We start from the raw sequence: 24001 nt of genomic DNA, 5'->3' as shown, positions 1-24001 counted from the left end.
CCACCCTGCTGCATTCTTTGGGAGGGCAGAATGTTAAATACGCTGAGGCAGGAGGATGGGAGATGCCCTTGGGATTCCCTCCTGCCAGTCACCAACTAGGAACCAGTTAACCCGAGTGCCCCCTACTCGTGTCCCTTGTCCTGTGGTGCCTAAGTGGTCACTTTTCGTCAAAGCATCCCAGCTGTGGGACCCCTTCTGCCCTCTGAGTGACAGCTGGGACAGGAACACTGGCTTTGAACTCACAATGCATTTGGTAACAACCACAACAGCTCAGGCCAAGAAAACCAAAACCAAACAGCACAAAACAAGACAGAACCAAAGACATTGCTTTGGGGAGAAGGGCGTCTGGTGAGGGGAGGCAGAGCGGGAGGGGGGCAATCAATCCCCCCAAAACAAAACTTACAAAAAAAAGTTTAAAAAAATAAGAAAAAGAAAGAAACCAAGAAAACAAACAGAAGACAGACACTCCAACAGAAGGCGAGGATCCACCAAAATGACAGGAGTGGCATGCAGAGAAATTTTTTTTTACATTCTCCCAGCATGCATCAGGCCCAAGTTACCATGACGACGAGTGCAAAAAAAAAAAAAAAACTTAGCAACAACATTACCAAGGGATGCAGAGGCGACCACAATGCAAGCATCGCGTGTGCCGGCCGCGCTGGCGGCTGACATTACGTCTGTGTGTCTTTCTGGGTTGTTTGCTTTAGGCTTGGTACCTCATTCCACTTTATGTCTGTTTTGCTATTCATTTCCGTGTGCGTGTGTGCGTGTGTCTGCACAGCGTCTGCATGTGTTTCTTGCGTGTGTGAGCACGTGTCAGCTGTTAGTAATTTTTTTTTCAGAATGTAAAAATGTGGGTAAAGAAAGTAAAAAAGAAAAAACCACACCAACCTTCTCGAAGCTCTGAGGGATGTAAAGGGGATTTGATGCGCACAATGACATGGGGAGAAGAGAAAAAATAGGGGAGATACAGAGAGTAAAAAGAGGACTTCCCACGGCTAACGCTGCAATAGTTCGCTTTTTTTTTTCTTTAAACCAAAAAAATTAAAAAAATTAAAATCGAAAAAGAAAAAAGAACATAAAGCTCCCTGTCTTGGCTCAGCCGAGCACAGCCAGTTGCGCTGACTGCTGACTCGTTCCCCGACCCTCACCTGCCCCCAGGGAGGGGCTAGGCCGGAACACACAGGGCCCTCCTCCCTCCTCACACCCTCAGCTAAGGGCTCCTCCCTCCCCACTCCACCCCTGCTGGCCCCTCTCTCCTGCACCCTACCAGACTCACAACCCCCATCCCCAGTGTCTACGAAGACACACACAAGTTAGATGAAGGCCGGTCGCTGGAGTCCTGCGTGGACCACAACTCACCCGGGTGCCATGGTGATGGAAGATCAGACTGGCCCCCCTCCCACTCACTCACACCCTCCCTCCACACGGCCTCCTGCTTGGAGCCAAGATGGAAAACCCACAGCCAGGACCCAAAGGAGTTGACTAGGGGCTGAGGAAGGCAAGGGCTGGAGGGAGAGGGGCAGCCTGCCTGCCTCCCTGGGTGGAGACGGGTGAAGGCCAGGGGCGCTGCAGGGAAACTGAGGCTGGGGGAGGAAGGTGAGCAGGTCAGCTGGTACAAGCAGATGGGGTCCCCGGTACCCATGGACGTGGAGGAAGGGGCATCACACCAAGGGTCCCATAGGAAGCCTCCTGGGGGTGGAGGCATGGGGAGGCAGCCGTCCAAGACCCCAGGCTTCTAGCCACAATTGAGCGAGTCTGGGATTCTGAAACCCACATGGGGTTTCCAAGGGCCAGGTGGCATGTCTCGCCACCAAGCCACAAGCACAGGGGTGAGCCGTGGCCCTGGCCTCCCACAGCCTGGATATATTTCTTATAGAGCGAGCATTGGGTTCTGGGATGCCAGGTAGGAGGACAGCTCGGAAACCCCATTCCCCACAGATTTTGCTAGAGGACACTGGATGGGGCAGGGAAGCAGGGAGCCACGAGGCCACAGGTTCAGAGAAGCAAAGCCAGCAGGACACAGGAGGCACACACACCACACAAGCCAACTTGGGGGGTGGGAACGTGGCGGGGAGGGGCAGTGGCCCTCAGGCTCCCCCAGCCCTGTAGGCCCGAGAGTGGCCCCCCAAGCCCACACTGCTCCCACCCACCCTGCCATCAGTGTGACCCCCAGAGGCCCACAGTACAGTGATTGTCATTCTAAAGATCCCATGAATGAGGTCAGGGCCTTCCTGCTCGGGTCGGCACAGGACAGGGGAGCCAGGAGGCCATGAGCCCAGGGTGGGATGGGACAGGGTGGGACGGTGGGTCCCTGCCTCTGCCTGGCGGAGTTCCCTACCTCGCACGTAGAGGTTGGCGGGTGATGAGTAGCGTACACCAGCGCTGTTGGTGGCCACGCACTCGTACTTGCCCTGGTCGGTCTCCTCGCTGCTCTCTATCTGCAGGGCACCTGTGGGGACAGGGATGGGACCTCAGCCATGATGGCCAGCATCGGATGGGACGGGTCTGACGAGCACCCCCACTACCACATCCATACTTCCCACTAAAATGGCTCCATGGGCACAGCATCACCGAGTGCCACTCCCAGGGGCATGGGAGGAGGCAGAGGCCACTCCAGCCTCCTGTGGACCAACAGGCCATCCCAGACTTGCAGGTGGTGGCAGTGAGCCCAGGCCCTCCCCCAACCCCAGGGCAGCTGCCAGTCAGTGGAGGCTGACAGTCACTGGGTGAAGAACCTCTGGGGCCAGAAGCACAGTGACTTGGGTCAGATCTCAAGTCTGAAGCCCAGGGCAGAGCTTAGGGACCTTAATAAGGCCCTACACCTCAGTCTCACTCCAGGTCCTGAGGCCCAGGGTGGCCTTTGAGCAGGCTGGTGGTGCACGCCCAAGGCAGAAGATCAGCATGCTCTTGGGCCAGCCTGGGCTACAGGAGACCTCGTCCCAAAATCCAACGAAAACCAAAACTCAAATACAGAGGAACCACTCACACCCACAGGGCCCTGAAGGAGGCCACGTTTCCCCCAAGGATGTTTCGAACAAGCTAAAGCCGGGTATTGGGTATTCCCCGTTCACAGAGAAGCCTGGAACACTTGAAATCTCTGCCTCAGTGAACAGCTTAGCGTTTACAAATTAAAAACAGAAAGTGTGGCGGAGGCAGCCATGCCTGTCACCAAAGGCCTGCGAGGGAGCCTGGCTCAGTATGCCGGATTATAGGCCCGCATCCTGGCGAGGGAGCCTGGCTCAGTATGCCGGATTACAGGCCTGCATCCCGGCTCCTACAGAGCTTGACTGAGCGACAGCCACATAAAAACCCTGGGCTCCTAAACCCGGCTGCTCCAGACTTCCTGTTCATGATCTTTGGTTCTGTTGGTGGTGGCACTCCAGTAGTGACAGGACCCAGAAGCCCCCATGGCCCCTCTCTTAGGTGGATGGCCACCATAGAAAGCTTCCTACTGACTTCAAGGCTACTGCAGAGACCAGAGAGGGGAGGAAACCTGTTTGAGGTAGCACAGCAGGACAGCACTGGGCCCCGGGAAAGTGGGGTATCAGACTTGTCCTTGAAGAATTCCTTCTCTACTCTCTCCCAGGCTGAACGCCCTAAATCTCAGAAGGGCTTTTGTAGTTTATGGTAGATGGCTTTGAGAGAGATGGCTCAGCAGGGGTTCAGGGGGCACAGGAGGCCGCGCCTGCCCCTGCAGCTGGACACCTACATTGTTCCCTGTAGCCACACTCAAGCCCAAGCCACAGAGACACAAACACCAGATGGATGAGGGACGTGGCAGGTAGGGAGCTAGGCTGGTGAGGGGTGGACCTCTTACCTCGGATGGGGGTGCTTTCTGTAAGGGAAACAGAGAGACACAGGTGAGTGCCAAAGGAGAGGGGGTGCGGGGTCAGGAGCCACGCCTGCCCCTTTGCCGGGCAGTGGAGCCGCAGCCAGCCTTCTGAGGGCTCCAGGCTGGGGCTGTGGGCCTTCAGGGCGGGCGCTTCCTGCAGGTGGCCTCCCCAGGTCTGGGTAGAGCCCCAGGGAAACTGCATCTCCTCCTGTGAGTTACTTTGGGGTTCCAGCAAGGGGTTGCTTTGAAATCCAAATGGGAAGGGGTGAGTAGCGGCAGGATCCCAGGAGTCTTGTTAGTGACTAGGGACTAGGGAGGGACAGGAGTTAGCACCAAGGGCTTGGACACTGGTGTGGTGGGGTCAGGTGTCACCAAGGCTGAGAGGGAGACATGGGAAGGGAGCCGAGGGTGGAGTGGACCGTGTGGCCTCCTTCGACTCCAAAGGAAAAGAGGAAAAAGCCTTCTATGGGCTGGCCACGCCCAGGGAAGAGAAAGTTCCAGGCTGGGGGCGCCCATGCGGCCTCTAATGCTGTTCCTTTGCTGGGGCCAAAGCCAGGCGCAGCCATAAGAGCTAGCCCAGGCCCACTGCATGGTTGGGTAAACTGAGACCCAAGGCAGACAGTGCCGGTCTCAGGCAGCCTCCTGGCAGAAGGCAGTAGGCTTGACACCTTTTCTCACACCTTCTTAGCTGGACCTGTACCTGACCCCTCCCTGCTCTGTGTGGCTCCCCCTCCCCGCAATATACACACAGTGTCCGTACAGTCCTGGCTGGCCTGGAACTCATTGCAATACTCCTGCCTCTGCCTCCTGAGTGCTGGGGTTAAAGGTGCAACCATACCCCATAGAGACATCATACTCCCTTGGGGCTCCCCAAGTGAGAGCCAATGGGAACTTGCCAACTGCGGTGAGAGTCAGGAGTGGCCATAACGAAACTCTAACTTTGCTTGGATTACAGTGGCAGGATACGGCGCCAGGACATACTCACTGCCAGTCCCGTAAGGGAAAAGAAACCGTGTTTCCTCTCCCACCTTTATTTGGATGGTACTTGGTTTAAACCTCAGGGCCTTGTGAATGCTTCTATCAGTCACTATAACTTTAGCAAGAGTTAGCCGGGCAGCTGCTTCAGAATGAATGCTCCGGTTAGACTCAGCATCTTCAGCATTAAACCCCAGCTCCACCAACTGGAGCACTGGAGAAAGCTCAGAGCAGGGCTCACAAGGTGTGAGATCCCCCAGCCTGGGGTCAGGGGGGTGGCAGGAGAGGGCGTTAGTACACATGCCACACGCAGTGGGTCAGTTACTGTCACGGTGGCTGTTAGTGTAGGGGCAGGGGTGGCAGGGCCGTTAGTGGTTGGCGTGGCAAAGAAGTGAGGACTTACCAAAGCTCTCTGAGCGTTACACGGAGGAAGGAGAGAGAGAAGAAGGTTAAGGTGGGCACTGGCATCTGAGGGGGAACACAGGGTATGGGGCGTCATTGTGACCCTGGACCGTGGCCACATGATGGTCAGGAGGCGCCTCAGAGTGCGAGGGCTCCCCCAGTATGTGAGCAGATCACTGTGGCTGCCAGTGGGCAGCTGTCTCGGGGACACTGGGGTAGGGGGCAGAGTGGACGCCCTGGGACAGGGGCAACCTTGCAAGGGGGAGAGAGCAAGAGCGTGACCAAGTCAGCATGGGGTGCTGGGGGAACCAGGAGACAGGGGACACAGGGGACACATGAGCCAGTGGCTGGGGAGACCAGGAGATACAGGGGACACAGGGGACACCTGAGCCAGTGGCTCACATGTGGCAGAGAGCCCAGTACTGCACTTTGGTCACACGAGGGAGGCAGGGTGAGCCACTCAGGGAGCCGCGCATACACAGACACAGACGAGAGACAGGAAACAGTGCCCCAGACGGACACACACCACTGTGAACCACCCAGTCTCACTGGTCCCAAAGCCTGGCCTCCACCTCCGGCCTCCCCAGACCAGCAGGAACCATGACAGACAATCATCCACACGGCTTGCTTCTGGCACGTTCCGCACAGAGGACACTCCTGGGAGTCCTCCACTGTCTGACTGCCCACATGCCACTGGCAGACCCTGACTACCTGTCCGCAGGGCAGACGCTCTGCAGTTGCCCGTCGGCTACAGTCGTCCCCACCCACAATGCACACCGCAGAGCTCTGCTCCCAGTGCGGGCCTCTGTGGCGCCCTGTGGTTTGGGTGCTGGGCCTGAGCTCTGCTCCTGGCCAGCTCTGCATACACCATGTTCCAACCTCGGGTCACTGCCATCCATGCTGTGTACCAAGTGGTCCCCCACCAGGCCTGAGGCGTGGGCCTTCTGCTACCCTCGATGGCACCTGTATCCCATTGGCCACCTATGCCCACCTGATCGAAGCTGCTTGATGCGCCCATTGCTGGCACTGGGGTCCACAGGCAGGAAGTCCTTGAACCAGGTGATCTCGGGGTCAGGGTTCCCGCTGGCGGCACAGAGCATGGTGGCTGTGCGCGTGCGCTCCACAACTTTCAGCTGGGGGCCCATGTCAATGTTGGGGAAGCCAGGGGGCAGCTGGTCCTCTGGGGGTGTGCAGACCGGGAAAAGAGGGCAGGAGTCTGGTTATTGCAGGGAAACACCCTTAGGGTGGGCCTGAGGTGACCGCGGTCCCAGGCTGCCACCTTCCCACCACCCTCTATGGCTCACGCCCCCGAGACCCCCATGGCTGCTGTGGGCAGAGCTTGAAGGATCCCCTCTACCTTGACTAACCTGGGCTAACGCTGCTCCTGGGAGGGCCCCAATGCTGGTGTCTACAGCTAGATGGGGACACTGGGGACCATGGAGGGGTGACACCAACCCAGGCCCCTTAGATTCCCAGCTGGGTCTGGGCCATCTGTTTCTGCATCCCCTCCTCCCAAACTCAACCCCTGCCTCCGTTCGAATATCACCTGGAACAAATGAATTTGTTCTAGACGCCCCCAGAACTTCTCAGAACCCAAACGTCTCCTCCAGAATGTCAAACCCAGTTTGCTGGGACATGAATGCAACTGCAGAATCCCAGCTTGACACCCAGATACCCAGAATGGAGAGGTAAGAGCAACACGACCCTGAGGCCAGCCTGGGCCACCAGAAGAGCAGAGAGCAGAGACAACATGGAGCCACCGGTCCCAGGGGTACCTGCTGCTCCCGGGGGATGCAGGGTGGAAATGAGATACTGCAAGGGGCCCATGCCACCCACGGACAAACAGGACACTGTCTGTTGTGTTAACAGTGTACAAGTCTCAGCCTCTCGTGCAGGTGGCCCTGTCATCTGTGGCATGTCCCCAGTCATGACACCAGAATCGGTGTTTGCAAAGGGAGTCATTTGGCTTGTGGTTGAAGGTGTTTGGAAGGAAAGGCCTGGACCCTCAGGAGCACTTGGGGTGCTGTGGGTGGAGGGGAAGCATAATGGTCACGTGCTTGGGATACAACGTCAGAAGGGATGGTGGGTACCGTGAAGGTGGCTGGGGATAGAAGTGGTCAAAAAGCCACTGCCCTGGTAGGGAAAGCAACCCAAGATGTAGCAGGCTCCAGACAAACCCGAGGGGTCCTGTGCATATATGTGCGCTGCAGCAGTTGGCCAGGGTGCAGAGTTGGGGAGGGGCCCTGCTTCCTGGTGTCCCAACATGCCACACTGTGCCCCACACCTCAGGGTTCACACACCCCAGGTCATAATCAGAGGGGTGGGAAGCAGGTGCAATGGCATCAGCTCTGGCAGCCCGCAGCAGGCAAGAGGCAGAACATGAGCTTGCCTAGGGCTGGGGAGGGGTGTCTGTCCTGGGGCTCAGTGTGGGGAGCAGGCGATGGTCAAAGAACAAAGGGAGGTGGCTGGGGTGCCTGGAGGAGGCGAGAGGATCTTTCCAGACTCGCAGAGAGGAGTGCCTAGTGGATGCAGAGTAAGTCCCAACTCCGGGAGTGTTGACCATGAGGCTGACACGGGGCGGGGCAGCGGGAGGCTGGCTGCCGAGTCTGTGCGGGGAGGGGGGGGGGTGTCAAGGCAAAAAATATCCCAAAGACAGAAGGAAGAGGAGGGGCCCTGGGGTACTGAGGGGCCCCTTGTTAGAAATGACAAAATTCCCAGACTGCACAGCGCCCTGAGGTGGCCCAGAGCTCCCACCAATGCAACTGGCCCTGTGTTCCAGCTTCACAAGAGAGCCCTTGGGAACCTGCAATGCCCAGGGCTGATGTTCATGGCCATAAATGCAATGTCCCTAAGGAACAGATACCCAGTCCCAGCAGGTTCATTAACCCCGCCTGGGTCACACAGCTCTGAACCCAGCCGTCTGGTGCCAGTATTAAAAGAACATTTATTTCAATGTCCCTTAGACTGAGCAGGGCACAGGGTGTTTGGGGCTCAGGCTGTTGCGCTGTGTCTGTCCTGGTTTTGGGGAACCACCCTTTGCCACATTCTTCTTTGGGGGCTGGCCCACTGGTGGCTGCAGACAGACATGAGACCAGCTATGGCCATCTGATCCTGAGCGGCAGGGCACTTGTGACCCAGGCTGCCGGAAAGCAGAGGTCAGACAGCACTGACTGAGCAAGTGAGGAGCCTAAGCCCACCAACTGCAGACATTTTAAACCACACACACCACGGGGCCGGCAGTGTTGGGGGACCGAGAAACCTATGTCCTTAAAGCAACAGGCAGTGAGGAGGCTTGGGAACAAAGTCTGCGGTCTGTTCCTCCTCCCTGCACCTGGGGGCCGGTACCTCGGAGAACAGTCAGCTTCGCGTGAACTGTGATTTCCCCCACCGAGTTCTGGGCCACGCACTCGTACACGTTCTCATCTCGGGGTGTCCGCAGCGGCTGGATCCTCAGCACTGCTCCGGAGCTCTCGTCAAAGTCGATGGTCTAGGGGGAGTGAGGTGTGAGGGCACGTGGAGGGGACAAATACGGGGAGTAGGGGTGAGGACATGTGGGGGATGTGGGGGGACACATGTGGGGAATAGGGGTGAGGACATGTGGGGGCTGTGGGGGGACACATGCGGGGAGTGGGGGTGAGGACATGTGGGGGATGTGGGGGGACACATGCGGGGAGTATGGGTAAGGACACGTGGGGGGACACATGCGGGGAATAGGAGTGAGTACACGTGGGGGGGACAAATGCAGAGATCAGGGGTGAGGACACGGGGGTACACATGTGGGGAGTAGGGGTGAGGACACATGGGGGACACATGTGGGGATCAGGGGTGAGGACACGTGGGGGGACACATGTGGGGATCAGGGGTGAGGACACGTGGGGGGACACATGTGGGGATCAGGGGTGAGGACACGGGGGTACACATGTGGGGAATAGGGGTGAAGACACATGGGGGGACACATGTGGGGAGTAGGAGTGAGGACATATGGGGTGAAGACACATGGGGGGAACACATGCAGAGAGTAGGGGTGAGGGCACGTGGGGGGGACACATGCGGGGAGTGGGGGTGAGGACATGTGGGGGATGTGGGGGGACACATGTGGGGAGTAGGGGTAAGGACACGTGGGGGGGACACATGTGGGGAATGGAGGTGAGGACACGTGGGGGGGACACATGCAGAGATCAGGGGTGAGGACATGGGGGTACACATGTGGGGAATAGGAGTGAGGACACATGGGGTACACATGTGGGGAATAGGGGTGAGGACACATGGGGGTACACATGTGGGGAATAGGGGTGAGGACACATGGGGGTACACATGTGGGGAACAGGGGTAAGGACACATGGGGGGACACATGTGGGGATCAGGGGTGAGGACACGGGGGTACACATGTGGGGAATAGGGGTGAGGACACATGGGGTACACATGTGGGGAGTAGAGGTGAGGACACGGGGGTACACATGTGGGGAATGGGGGTGAGGACATGTGGGGGGACACATGTGGGGAATGGGGGTGAGGACACGTGGGGGGACACATGTGGGGAATGGGGGTGAGGACACGTGGGGGGACACATGTGGGGAATGGGGGTGAGGACACGTGGGGGGACACATGTGGGGAGTAGAGGTGAGGATATGTGGGGGATGTGGGGGGCAGGACACAGGACAGGAACACACATTTGGGGACACACACACACAAGGAATGGGACAAGTGAGTGGGTCCAGGGTGGGTTCCAGCCCAGTCAGGCTGTGCTGCTGGGGTAGGGACAGTAGCCACCTCAGACATATGGCATCTATGAGCCAAGGGTGTCACATGTGTGTGGGTAGGGACACGCGAGTGCACACACAAGATGCTACCCAGGATCAGTCACAGTTGAAGAGCAGCCAAGAGACGCACACCTGACCACACTGACTAAGCACTGGGATGGCGCTGAGCCTGAGGCCCACGTACTCCATCCTGATTACAAGGCGTGGGCATGCGTGCAGATGTCCCAGGTCAGGGTGTGAGTTTAGACTCAGAGAAGGGAGGGCCCTGCCCGAGGACACACAGCACCAAGTGGTAGACGAAAGAACCCTGTGGTGCTGGGGAGTGGGGTGCAGGACGGGAGCTGTGAGCCCCACCCCAGCCCCAGCTCACCTCGAAGCGCTGTGAGTTTACTTTCTTGCCCTTCTTGTTCCAAGTCACCCGTGGCTTAGGGTCGCCCGTGGCCTGGCACACGAAGGAGGCCACGCCTCCCGACACACCAATCTGGTCCTTGGGCTCTTTGATAAACCTGGGTGGCTCTGGGGGTTCAGCAAGGAGAGGGGAGGTCTGAATGAGGGGAGGAGGCAAAGGAGTGAGGGGCGAGGGCCTCCCACACGCTCACACATGCACATCCTTTGGAGACTGGAGTTCCCACACTGAGCCCCTAGAGACGCCTCGGTAACCAGAGACCCTTTACATCTGGACTCGCCCCTAAAACATACAAAATGTGCCTTAATTTTTTAATGAGACTTGTGGGGAAACTAAGGCACCGGCAGGGGGAGGGGGGGTTCAAGGTGACCACAAGATGAGAGTCGATGGCTAGTGAGGTGGCCCAGTCAGTACAGGCGCTTGCCACCAAGCCCTCCAACGCCAGCTCACATGCCCTGGCAAGCCCACGTACACACAGTATTAACAAGTAAACGGGCATCCAAATAGAAATACAAAAAAAGACCAAAGTCAGCATTTGAACTCAGCCCTGGAGAGTGGTGTGAGCAGGGGGCGCAGGCCTAATGACGGCCTCATGGGGACTTGGAGGAAGGCTGGGAATCCAGCTCTGATGCTTGCCTGGGGATCTGAGGTGGGGGAAGACTCTGCCAGGCTTCCCTTTCATTGACTGTTTGGTAGCAGCCCGGCCCAGCGCAGGACTGGATGGACAGTGTTAATCTCAGCTGAGCTGCAATCTCCTCCCCAGAAACCCCAAACAAAGCTGGGACACAACCTAAGCACTCAACAAAAGGGGAACCGGTAAAGGCATGGGACACACACACACACATGCACCAGAAGGGGGTAGAGGGAGCACAATGACCCTCCTCACAGACCTCATGGAAAGCTGTCAACAGAAGCGGCTGCCATGGGACTGACCAGCCTCCCCTCCCCCAGCAAGAGGCCCTCAAAGCCCCCAGGGTCCAGGCTGCTGTATGTGGTGTGTCCCCATTACAGATTTCGGGGTACTAATGGGTTTCCCAAGGTTCCCTAGAGAACTCAGAAATGACAACCCTCGGCCCACACCAGGTCCAGGCCCTGAGATGACTTCATCCAAGGCTGTGGGGAGAGTCAGTCCAGCTGGGTGGGACGGCCCCCAGAGGTGGACACGCCCCTCATGTCTTCCAATCCAGTCAGTCCTGTGGAGCTGCCCCCTACCGATCCCTCAGGGAGCCCACATTTCCACAGCACCTCTCTTCCCTTTTGTGGCCCCCACAGTGACCTCTAAGAACATGGGTCCCTGCCCCTCTGCCCGCTGGCCCCTGGTGCTGAGCAAATGTCCATCGGTCCACCCGGCTCTGGGCCCTGAGCCAACCCTGCAGAGGATGCTCCACCCGCTGCAGTAGACAGAATTTTCTGGTTCCTGCCATCTCCGCTTGGCACGCACACACCCATTTTTCAAAAAGGAAAACCACCTTGGTCCTGCGAGGGTGGACACTCTCTAAGGGACTAAGTCCCCTCAGCACCGGGCCTGGATGGGCTCACCGAATTCTTACACTCATTTGTACAGAGGTCTAGAGGGGACACACGGTCCCCAGCTCATGCTGAGTAGTTAGGGTCTAACCTGGCCCCACAGGGCTCCATGTCTGGGACAACTCCTATATAAAGAGGTCGTGCTTCCCCAGCCCCAGCCTTAGAAGAGACTGAAGTCCACAATGGAGGTCGCATCTTACAGAGGCTGACAAAGCTGTGGCCTGGCTCAGCTTTTCCACTTCAGCCCATGTGAGAGTCAAGGCTAGGGCTGGGATACCTAGGGACATCTGTCCCAGCTCCCCCATGCCCGTCCTGGAAGGGTCCCCAGGACCCAGAGCTGTTTTTATATCAGAAATTGACCATCTGAGCCCACCGAACACTTCAGCGCCAACCACGGTGGCTGTAACAGTCTAGGCTCTGGGTGAAGGGCTTCCAGCTGGACAGAACCATGTTCTGGGCTCTGGACGGCACAGCCTTGGGGACCAGACCTGGCTTGCATCTGTCATCCACTGGCCACAACACAAGCACCTAAGCCTACGCTGGGACTCCTGTCCAGAACCACTGCCCTCCTGGACCAGCTATCTGGGTCCCAGGTGCCCATCCTCTACGACTGCATCACCAGCTCTGCCCCCTCCCTACTTCCTATGAGGAGAGGGGTTTGGCCTGCCCTTATCCTCCAAGGCCCCTTGGGTAAGGGTCTCCTACGAATTGATGGATCTTGGTGCCAAACCCAAACTGAGGTTCTGTATACATCTCAACAATAAGGAAAATGTGACCCTGACTTTGTCTGGAGCACACCAGTTTCCCCTTAAAAGATTTATTTCGTGTGTGCGCATGCAGCATCCTTGGAAGCCAGAAGGGGGTGGTCACAGCCCCTGGAACAGGGGTCACAGACGACTGTGAACGCCCATTTGGGTGCTGAAGAGCAGTCGGTGCTCTAACCACTGAGCCATCCTTCCCACTCCCTTTTGGGTTTGTTTTGGCTCTTTTAGACAGGGTCTCACTAATCAGCCAGGACTAACCTCAAACTCACAGAGATCCACCTGCCTCTGCCTCCCTCCCAAGTGCTGGGATTAAAGGCGTGTGCCACCACCACTGACCAACAGCAATTTTTATTTCCAGACTTTCCATGGTCAGTCAGCTCCATCTGGAATGTCAGCAGACTCTTATATACCGACAAAACCCCGACCACTGGGCCCTCTCTCCTGAGAGCCTGTCTCAGCTCCTCCTGGCTGGACTTGACCTGACACTGGTGCAGTGGACACTAAGAGTCACCTCACTGTTACCACGCCACCAGCGTCACCTCGCTATCTTCAGCCGTTCACATATCTAGGCACCAGGCCTCTTCCTCAAGTGTGGGAAGTGCACGCACACATGCCGTGGACCAGACGTGTGGCCAGGTCCACCCCCCTCCAGCTGGGCCTCTTACCTTCAGCGGTGCATCCTCTGGCCAGCAGTATGAGGAAGAGCCCCACGGGACCCACCACGGACGCCACGCTGGGACTCCAGGTGGGCGCCATGCTTGGCAGTGGCCTCTGGCCTCTGCCCCGGTGGGGGACGGTGTCCCCGCCCCTCACGGAGAGGCCTCGAGCTGAGGTGTCCAGAGGGGCAGCAACTGTGGAGACAACAGAGTGGCAGTGAGTCAGGAATGGGCTTCCCCGCAGGCGGTGCTGGGAGAGGGAGCCATGCCCAGGGACCCACATGTGGGGTTTCTAGAGACTGCATCTCCTGTAGCCCAGGCTGCCCTCCTGTAGCTCAGGCTATCCTCCAACTTGCTATGCAACCAATGACCTCGAACTCTTGACCCTTTTACCTTCTGCTCACCAGTTCCCTGGTGCTGAGGTGAAGACCCCGCAGGTACTTCCACCCACACACTGAGCCCCATTACCTGCCTCCACACTCCCCTGCCCTGATAGGCCACAGCTTCCAGGGCCCCCAGGACAGCTGCTGCTGCCTCTCCCCTACCGGGTGAGTCTCAGCTCATCAAAGCACCCCACTGTTCAGCTCGGAAACAGCAGATATGGTGCCATGGCATTTACCCAGCATCCTGCACGGGCACCAGTCTCCAGCCCACCCACAAGGACCTAAGTTCCCCGGGGCAGCATCCCTCAGGCACGCCTCGAACCCAGGACCAGCTGTGCCCCGGCATCCTGAAGTTCACAGTCTACCTCTAGCTAAGGCAGTGGGGAAGAAAGACCAAGAAGAGGCCAGAGAGTGTGACCACCACACCCAAAGAGGGCCCAGGCTGTGGCCTTGGGGAGGAGAGAGGCGCATAATGACAGGTGACCCTGTGATTCTGTCTCCCAAAATATCCAGCTGTGGTTGCCTCACCCAGCCCCGAAGGAGGGCAGCGCCTGCAGCAGCCAGTTCATGGCCTAGTGTGAGCTAGGAGGGCATGATGGGGGAAGGCAAGGCAAGGGGGGGACTACGTATACACATAGTCAGACCACAGTCACACAGACATACACACAGCCAGTCAGACAGTAGACAGACCCAGGGAACACAGTCAGGTGATGGGCAGACCTGGACACAGTCAGGCCGTGGTAGACACAGAGATACATCTAACTCTGAGTCTCACAGGCAGGCTGCCAAGATGAGGACGTCCCCACTTCTATACCCAGTCTGATTCTGCACGCAGTCAGACTGCACACGACACCCATGGACCCAATCTACTGGCAACCAGGTGGACAGATAAAGCCCCAAATCAGCCTCTCGCCTGGGACCCACCCTGTAACCCCAGACACTCAGGAAGGAGGGCCGTGCCAGCTGAGGGCAGGCTGCCCATGCCAGCCTCACTCAAGGTGCCTGTGCATAACTACAGCGAGGACAGGAGTTGTTAGGCCTAGGACAGTCAGACAACGCCTGGGGAAGCCTCTGGGGTTAACTGAAAAGCCAAGCAAGCTCACAGCCCAGGATGTGTAGGGAATGTCCCCAAGGTGACACCACTCCGGCCTGTCAGGGTCCCGGCTTTGTGTCACATAGCGATGGAGTGGGGTATAAGGGACACAGGCAGAGGGAATGGGAGGGCACCCCCACATTCGCTTGAAGCATGATGGGACATGGGGTTGAGGCAGAAAAAGAGCAACTGAGGAAGTCTACACACCATCCCATGCAGATAGAAAATTCAAGAGTCTATCACACCTCATTACCCTTGAAGGGTTTTCGGCGGGAGGACGAGGACACTGTGTCACCCTAACTTGGTCCATCCTGTCCCAGGGTCTTTGTGCACACAACTGGGGAAACTGAGACCTTGGCCATCCATCTAGCCATCAGTCAATGACCTACCATTCTCAAAAGCTGGTTAGAGGCAGGTCCCACCTGCTTTACAGAAGGGGAAACTGAGGCTCAGGAGGCATTAGGCCTCCTCCAGGCTGCCTCAGCTGGAGCCTGGGAGGTGTCTGGACTGAGTCTTACCAGGCAGCCACCTCTGGGGGCTTCCACACTGCACCCCCAGGGAATGAGCAGGCGCCAGGCCGCAGGTCACGCGGGCATGGAGCCGGCTTTCTGTGCCCACGTGGCCCAGGAACATAAAAGGGTGATTATAACCCAGGCTGCGCAACACACAGGCTCTGGGTCCCCTGCACAAGGGGCGTCTCCTGGAGCCCAGACAGGGCTTCCCAAACCCTGGGGGACACCGGAAGCTGGAGCCCCGGACAGTCCCATGACTATCATGCTCCATCCCTGGGTCAGAGACTCCAGGGTGTGGGGTTGTCCCCCCCAGATCAATGGGGTGTCAGCCAAGAGGGACTTAAGTAGAACCTGCTTCACTAGGAGGCAAAGTGTCCAGAGGGCACCACTTCTCCAACCAACTAGTCCCTCAGCCCATCCACAGCCCAGAGCCAGCTTTAATTACTACAGATCTATGTCCATCTATTGAGGGGTGGACATCAAGGCCAGGAGTGGGTGGGAGCCGCCTGAGCGCCAAGCCCGGCTACAGAGAACAGCTGATCACACCTACTGATCAAGGGAACTGAGGCTCGGAGAGGGGATTCCTGTGCCCAAAGGGCCAGGATGGAGTAGTCGACCTTCCTTGGCTGCCACCAACCTCAACTGGGGCTGCTGGCTTGGCCTGCAGTCTCTCCCAACTACCCATGATTCAGAGCATTGAGCCTCTACCAGATGCCCCTTCTCACATGCAGCTCCAACGACACATCCTTCAAGTCCTAAGACACCCCCCCCCCCAATCAGGGCTGGGACTCAATTCCTCTCTAGAATCCTGCGTGTCTCCCACCTACATCCACCATGACCCATTCCTTGCCTGAGTCCGTCCTGATGTTACATGCTGTTTCTTGCAAGCGGCACACCCTTCCCCGTTCCCCATCGAACACCAGCCCTCCAGGTTGCCAACCTGGACATCCCAGGTGGAATCCCAAAAACACTGTCGGGGCACTGTCCCAAATATACTTTCCCAGCCTCGCCCCACTCCCCCCTTGCAAGAATTAAAACGAAAGTCGCACGCACCGACGCCTACGCGTACCTAAACCTCGTTGGGCGCTTTAATCCATTACACCCCTCTGCGCTAGAAGGGGAAACTGAGGCTACAGAGCCCAGCACTGCAGAGCAACAGGAGGAGACAAGAGTGAGATGTACGTCTGCTGAGGACCTGGGGACAGGAAAGGCCCAGGCGTGAAGTCGTGGGGTGAGCGGTGGGCGTGGCCCGGGCCCCTTTGAGTCCCAGGACCTTCGAGAGGCGCGAGCGGGGGGGGGGGGGGGGGGGGTGGTGGAGGGGGGTGCAGGCAGCCCCGGGGCGGGCGAGCGGGAAAGTTTCTGTGCTCCGAGCGCCCCTCCCCCTCCTGATAACTCCGCGGCTCGCGGGCTCCACCCCCAGGTGGGGGAGGGGACCTCGGAGCATAACGGTCCAGAGTTCTGCCAAGTGAGGGGCGCGGGCAGGGTACGCGCGGGACCGAGGGGACCCGAGCGGCTCCGATCGCGCCCGAGCGTCCCCGATCGCGCCCGAGTGTTCCCGAGGTCCGGCGCGCAGGGACGCAGGAGTCCCCAGGCTCTTTAGAGGATACCTGACAAAAGCCGGCCAGGAAGGCAGCCTGTCCGAGCGACTCACCGCGACTGCGAGGTCCTGGCTGGCCGCTCGCCGCACAGCCCGTCTGTCAGCGCCCGCACAGCTCAGCGCGGAGACTTGGCGCAGGGAGCGCAGCAGCAGATGGACAGGGGGCGGAGCCTGGGCTGCGGGGCGGGGCCCTGAGGTTCCGAGGAAGGGGCAGGAGGCGGGGCTTCCGAGAAAACCGGGCTAGAGGGCGGGACTTCGCAGTGGCAGCCTGAGGAGGAGGCGGAGCTTCAAGGTGACAGGGTGAGGGCGAAAGCAGGAGGGCGGGGCTGAGGAGGCCCCCCCCCCCCAAGACCTCTCAGGGGCGGAGATGCCGATAGAGTTGAGACTGGCTGGCTGTGGATTGTAGGACTCCACGGGGCGGGACTTTGGTGGGCGTGGCTTTCTGGCACAAAGCCGGTCTAGAGGCGTGGTCCTGGAGGCCCGGCTCCGCGGTAGGACACGCCCCGTCTCCTGAGGGGGGGCGGGACCGGCCGGAAGTGGGGCGGAGTGACCCCCCCCAGCTTCAGTGTGTGTGTGTGTGTGTGTGTGTGTGTGTCGGGGGGGGGGGATGGCCATAATTGATACCCCAGACCCGGTTTACAGCGGCGCCATCGCCATAGCAACAGATGCAGGCAGGGCCGGGGATGGTCCAGGAGCCCCAAACCAGCTCAGGCCTCTGGTCCCCTCACCCTGGGTTCCCCTGGGGTCTTAGGGGCTGTAAAGCGCGGACCTGGGGGCCAAAGCTCCCGCCCAACTGCACGCCAGATTGGAAACAGATGCCGCTTCCCACACCCTCCACACACAGACCTGGTGGAGGCTTGGGGTCCGCGCAGGGGACTCAGTGCTCTCACCCCTCCCCCATGTCCCAAAGAGCAGGCGACCCCCCACACAACGGGACGGCACACCACGTACTGAAAGGCCCTACAATAATCAGGGACACAGCAAGGCTGGAGTCCCCTGATACCCAGTTGGTGACCTATAGACGACAACCCCGGGCCAGATGCCTGTGCCATGGGCCATATAGCAAGTGTGAGGTCGGCCTGTTCCAAAAATCAACAAAATGCCTCTCTGGCCGGGCTCAGGCATGCAAAGGCTCAGGCAACCCGCAGCATGCGCTAGGATGTCTACCTGCCCAAGCCCCTTGGGCTGTGCAGTGCAGATAGGGAGGACCCTCTGGGCTGCCTAGCATACAGGGGACAGTAGCCAAGGGCTAGAGGCTTGCTCCCAGTCTGCCTGGGTCTTTTTTTTTTTCTTTTCTTCAAGCATATGGAACTGATATCCTGCCTCTTTTCACCATGGTAACCATACTGGGCTGGGACACAGCCACCAACATGGGAGTCAGGGAAATCTGGGCCAGGTGTCCTTCTGCAATGGGCAATACAATCTGAGGAACCCCAAGCACCCTGTCACAGCGCTGACGGCACACATATCAACAGCTGGCCACAGGACCCACCTCTATATCAGAAGTTTCCTTAGATGGAGCAGCTGGGATCTGCCATACCCCCCCCCCTCCCAATCAGCACAGAGCCACCTCGCTCCACTCCAGCCCTTGTCACAATAGTGGTGTGTCTCCTGTAAAGCAAAGTTTCTGCTAGTCTACTGTAGAGAGCCAATCACATTAGAGATCAAGAGGTGACAGGAAATGGAGGGGAACAATGTGGATAAATGAGGGGCTATGTGGGAATGGGAACCATATGGAAAGGAGCCAGCGAAAGAACATTCCTACACTGCAGCTGTGCGAAGGCCCTGGGGCAGAGGGTGAGGTGACCAGTCGTGTGAAGGCCCTGGGGCAGAGGGTGAGGTGACCAGTCGTGTGAAGGCCCTGGGGCAGAGGGTGAGGTGACCAGTCGTGTGAAGGCCCTGGGGCAGAGGGTGAGGTGACCAGTCGGGTGAAGGCCCTGGGGTAGAGGGTGAGGTGACCAGTCGGGTGAAGGCCCTGGGGTAGAGGGTGAGGTGACCAGTCGGGTGAAGGCCCTGGGGTAGAGGGTGAGGTGACCAGTCGGGTGAAGGCCCTGGGGTAGAGGGTGAGGTGACCAGTCGTGTGAAGGCCCTGGGGTAGAGGGTGAGGTGACCAGTCGTGTGAAGGCCCTGGGGTAGTACTGATCTTGCCACCTGGCTGGAGCAAAGGGCAGGGAAGTAGAAGGCAGAAGCAGGAAAGCTTCGAGCTGGGCTCCGTGGGCTTTCACCCCAAGGGAGGTGGGAGCCACAGAGCTGTGGGCAGGAGGGATGAGACTAGGGGTTGGAGTCAGGTGCCCAGGACGGGGGACACAGGCTGGTCCAGGTAGAGGCAGGGAAGGTGGATTCTGGGTAGAATTCTAAAGTCCCAGTGAGTTTTCCGGGGACTGGTTATTATGGATATTGGGCTAGGAAAGTCCAGTGCCAACATCTAGGCCCCCTGAAGGTGAGCACTCAAGGGGTGTCCTTGAGCACCAACCCCAGTGGTTCCGGAACTCGCTGTCACTACATCCTCCATCGCCACCAAGATGCAGCCACCCTTGGGGAACAGACACGGGGACGGATCGCGTCAGCGGCTCCTGCAGCTGGGATGTTGGGGGGGGAATTTTTGTTTTTTCAAAATAACTTTTCTTCTAATTATGAAACAGTCCCGTGCAGGAAAAAAAATCCGCAGACGTCCGCAGAAAAAGGGAAAATAAAAGTTACCCAGAATGCACAGGGCCAGGGCAGGAACAGCGTACTGGACTGTGACTATTCATTCAGTCTTTCCTGGGAACACAAACTGAGAACCTACTATGTGCGGGGTTGCTGGGGACAGGGTGGAGGTTGGGCCTGGAGCGGCCCCAGCACAGGTAGGAGATGAGGCTCTGGAGTCGGGTGACACTGGGTCCCCTCGGCCGGGTGAAGTCACAACCCACAGGAGGAACAGCACTCCAGTCTGAAGGAACAAGCCACCTCCGTCCAGGCCTATGTCTGTGCTAGGTTATGTCCTATTAACTATGTACCCCAGGCTGGTTCAGAACTTGCAGCAATACTCCTGCCTCAGGGGCTGGAGAGATGACTCAGAGGTTAAGAGCACTGCCTGTTCTTCCAAAGGTACTGAGTTCAATTCCCAGTAACCACATGGTGTCTCACAACCACCTGTAATGGGGTCTGGTGCCCTCTTCTGGCCTGCAGGCATATACACAGACAGAATATTGTATACATAATAAATAAATATTTACAAAATATTCCTGCCTCAGCTTTTTACAAGTATTGAGATGACAGATCTCAACCACATTGGGGTTTACCTTCCTGAGACCACGTGGTGGCATGTGTCCCCCCGGGTATAGCAGAGGGCCCCCCATGATACACACGGCCAGGTTCACTATGAAGTTCCAGGACATCTGATGATGGGGTGACCCGTGTGACTCTGCTTCTGAATGGGGTTCGCAGACAACACTGCCCCTTGTGGCTGGGCAGGACCCGACCCATCAACACCCAACACCCAACACCCAGCACCACACCTTGAAAGCAGTGGCTTCCAAGGAACCGCATGGTTGGTAGGGCTTCGTCCTAGAATGTGTGACCTGGGGCAGGAGCATGTGCCAACAGGCTGGGGAGCCCACCCCACCCATGCTCACAGCCTACGGGCACAATTGCTGCTCGTCAGCAATTGTTACCTGCAAGGTTCGCCCACCCGTGGGCATCACGGGTTTCTTTCCTTTGGGATAAATCCAAAAGGCTTTCAGGTTTGGTTAGGTGCAGTGACGCTGTTCCTCCCTGCCTGCCTGTTCCCTCTCTGCTCCTCCCTTTTTCCTTCCTCTCTGCTCTTCCTGCCTTCCTCCTCCTCTGCTCCTCCCTGCCTACCTCTTCCTTCTCTGCTCCTTCCTGCTTCCTCCCTCTCTGCTCCTCCCTGCTTTTTTCCTTCTGCTTCTCCCTGATCCTTCCTGCCTCCTTCCTCCCTCTTTGCTCCTCCCTGCCTTCCTCCTCCTCCTCTGCTTCTCCCCGCCTCCCTCCTTCCCCCCTCTGCTTCTCCCTGCCTCCCTCCTCCTTCTCTGCTCCTCCTTCTCTGATCCTCCCTACTTCCTCCTTCTCTGCTTCTCCCTCCTCCCTCTCTGCTCCTTCCTACCTTCCTCCTCCCCTCTGCTCCTCCCTGTCTCCCTCCTCCCTCTCTGCTTCTTCTTGCCTCCCTCCTCCCCTGCTTCTCCCTCCTCCCTCTCTGCTCCTTCCTACCTTCCTCCTCCCCTCTGCTCCTATCTCCCTCCTCCCTCTCTGCTTCTCCCTGCCTCCCTCCTTCCCCCTCTGCTTCTCCCTGCCTCCCTCCTCCTTCTCTGCTCCTCCTTCTCTGATCCTCCCTACTTCCTTCCTCCTTCTCTGCTTCTCCCTCCTCCCTCTCTGCTCCTTCCTACCTTCCTCCTCCCCTCTGCTCCTCCCTGTCTTCCTCCTCCCTCTCTGCTTCTTCTTGCCTCCCTCCTCCCCCTCTGCTCCTCCCCTGCTTCTCCCTCCTCCCTCTCTGCTCCTTCCTACCTTCCTCCTCCCCTCTGCTCCTCCCTGTCTCCCTCCTCCCTCTCTGCTTCTTCTTGCCTCCCTCCTCCCCTTCTGCTCCTCCCTGCCTTCCTCCTCCTCTGCTCCTCCCTGCCTTTCTCCTCTGCTCCTCCCTACCTCCTTCCTCCTTCTCTGGTCCTCCCTGCCTCCCTCCTCCCCCTCTGCTCCTCCCTGCTTCCTTCCTCCTTCTCTGGTCCTCTCTGCCTTCCTCCTCCTTCTCTGCTTCTCCCTCTTTCCTCCTTTTCTGCTCCTCCCTCCTCCTCTGCTTCTCCCTACCTCCTTCCTCCTCTGTTCCTCTACATTCCTCTGCCATGCCAGGATCTCTGCACAGCTGGTCCTCTGCCCCGGGGCCTCCTCAACACCCCACCTTCCATCACACATCCCTGAATTTTATTTCTTTTGTGCGGTTCAGGATTTTCAATGCCCATGGCTGTCGACTGTCTGACCTAGCTGTGCAATTCGGGTTCCACCAGGCCCTTGCAGCTCCCACCACCCTCACTCTGGCACAGGGTCACAAAACTCCCCATTCGCCAAGAAGACAGAGCTGGCGCACGTACCACGTCACGCACATCACACCCACTCTCGGCCCCAGGGGACCCGTGGGGTCGCCCAGACAGCCCTGTGACTCAGGGATCTTTTGACCGGTGTCACATGGCTCCGCCTTAAACAGGTTCACATAAGGCGTCAACTGCACAGACCAGGGTGACGGATCTCTGACTTCTCAGGGCTGGAAGGTACCCGAAGCTTCAGCTGGGGTCCTCAGTGACAGGCGCCTGGGGTGGGGGAGGGACACCGGGGCAGGGTCACACCCACTGGGGGACGCACCCGGGGCTCGGGGCACCTCCCCACCTCAGTCCAGCTAGGAAGAGAGAGGGAACCGCTTGCTGGGCTGGTGGCCCTGAGTCACTACTGCGAACCGTCTTCAGCAAGTAGGTAGGTGCTTGACTCTGTACAATCACAAATCACAAAGGCAGAGACCCCAGTGTCTCTGGAGTCTTGAGCAAGCCTCTGCTACTCTCTGGTCTCAGTTTCTTCCACCGGTGCATGGCAGGGAAGCCGTGGCTATTTGGTGGCTGGGACCGAATTTTGTGCCTTCAAGGTCTGTGTGGAGACTGGGGAAACTGAGACAGGAATCACAGACATTGCAGGAAATGTCCTCTGTGGAAAGGGAGAGGGCAGAGAACACCAGGACGGGAGGGATGTCCTGAGACACGCCAGCTAGTAGCAAAGGCCCTGAGGCCAAAAGCTGATCAGAAGAGGGCGGGACAAAGCCCAGGGGCAGTGCTGGGCGGGGTCAACAACAATCACGTCCCATCACAAGGAGCATTTGTGGAGCTGCTGGCTGGACACCAGGCTCTAAACTGAGGACAGCTGCAGTTAGTCTAGAACGGTTGTTTCCTTTCTCTATATATACAGGGTCTCACCACGTAACCCAAGCTGTCCTGGAACTAACCCTGTAGCTCAGGGTGACCTCCAACACAGAGATCCTCCTCCTTCTGCTTCCTGAGTGCTTTAAAGGCAAAGGACTGCTTTCAAGTAAAGCGAGAGAAATAAGTGCAAGGCGGGAGTTGGGGGACACCGTCAGGGTACGGGCGGGCGTGTCACATGCACTGGGAGGACGCACTCGGGACTCAGGGCAGGGTCACACGCACTGGGGGACGCACCCAGAGCTCGGGGCAGGGTCACACACGTGGGTGGGGGGTATGCACCCGGGACTCGGGGCAGGGTCACACCCACTGGTGTGTGTGGGCATCGCATCGGGGGCTCGAGGGGCTGCTGAGCGTGGAAGGCACAAAGGACAAGCGCATCATGGCTGCAGAGGCCTCCGTCAGGGTGGGAAAATGAGCAAGAGTGACCCCTCTTGCTCATTATTAGGGTCTGATAATCACAGTGGCAGATGCCTTTCAGTCCAGCACTCGGGAGGCTGAGGCAGGAGGATTGCCCGGAGTTGGAGGCCAGCCTGGACTACAGGGCAAGACCAAGAAAGAAAAGTCAAACCCTAAAATCAGACACCTTCATCCCCAGGGAAGTATCTCATTCCCTTCACCGTGGCCCCCAGTGCCTTGGGAGTCATGTGATCAGAACCCTCAAGTCCACGCTCTGGGGAAAAATGGTGCTGCAGGGAAGCAGCACAGCCAGTGCAGTGTCTGCCGGACAAGCACCCACTTAAGAAGCCAGGCGTGGTGACCCCAATGAGACCACACCCCAAGATACGAGGGGGTGGGGAGAGATGCGGTGACTTTAGTGATATTTTGTTTGTAACCTAACAAAGCTTGTCTGAAGATCAGAGTGCAGAACTAAGCTGCTAGTTAGCTATGTAGGCAGTGGTGGCACACACCTTTAATTCCAGGGCTAGGGAGGTGGAGACAGGAGTGATATGGCTGGGTGGAGAGAAGAATATAAGGCAGAAGGAGACAGGAGCTCAGTGCAGTCTGAGGATTCAGTCTGAGGTTTCCTACATACAGGGTTGCCCCTTTGGTCTGAGCATTGGTAGAGGTAAGAATTCTCTCATGACTGGCTGCTCTGTTTCTCTGATCTCTCAGCTTTCACCCCCTAGTATCCGACTCCAG

At 58.1% G+C, this 24001-nt stretch overlaps 1 protein-coding gene across 8 annotated transcripts in view; it reads right to left on the bottom strand.

Moving 5' to 3' along the window:
• Ptprs (protein tyrosine phosphatase receptor type S) overlaps positions 1-24001 on the bottom strand; it is a 62131-nt gene that overhangs the window by 29380 nt on the left and 8750 nt on the right. For 7 of the 8 annotated variants that reach the window (XM_087909267.1, XM_087909270.1, XM_087909269.1 and 4 more), the window contains exons 2-6: positions 13335-13520; positions 10343-10488; positions 8558-8699; positions 6204-6392; positions 2342-2452 (exon numbers count right to left, since the gene is read on the bottom strand). In XM_087909267.1, the coding sequence (XP_087765393.1) occupies positions 2342-2452; positions 6204-6392; positions 8558-8699; positions 10343-10488; positions 13335-13425 (679 nt within the window). In that variant the 5' untranslated portion in view covers positions 13426-13520. Of the gene's footprint in view, positions 1-2341; positions 2453-6203; positions 6393-8557; positions 8700-10342; positions 10489-13334; positions 13521-16964; positions 17073-24001 lie in introns of those variants that run through there. The other variant, XM_087909268.1, reaches the window with a different exon arrangement.

Source organism: Myodes glareolus, chromosome 8 (assembly GCF_982192425.1).
Source record: "Myodes glareolus chromosome 8, mMyoGla1.1, whole genome shotgun sequence".
NCBI classification, from domain to species: domain Eukaryota; kingdom Metazoa; phylum Chordata; class Mammalia; order Rodentia; family Cricetidae; genus Myodes; species Myodes glareolus.
This window is presented reverse-complemented; position numbering and strand designations above follow the sequence as displayed.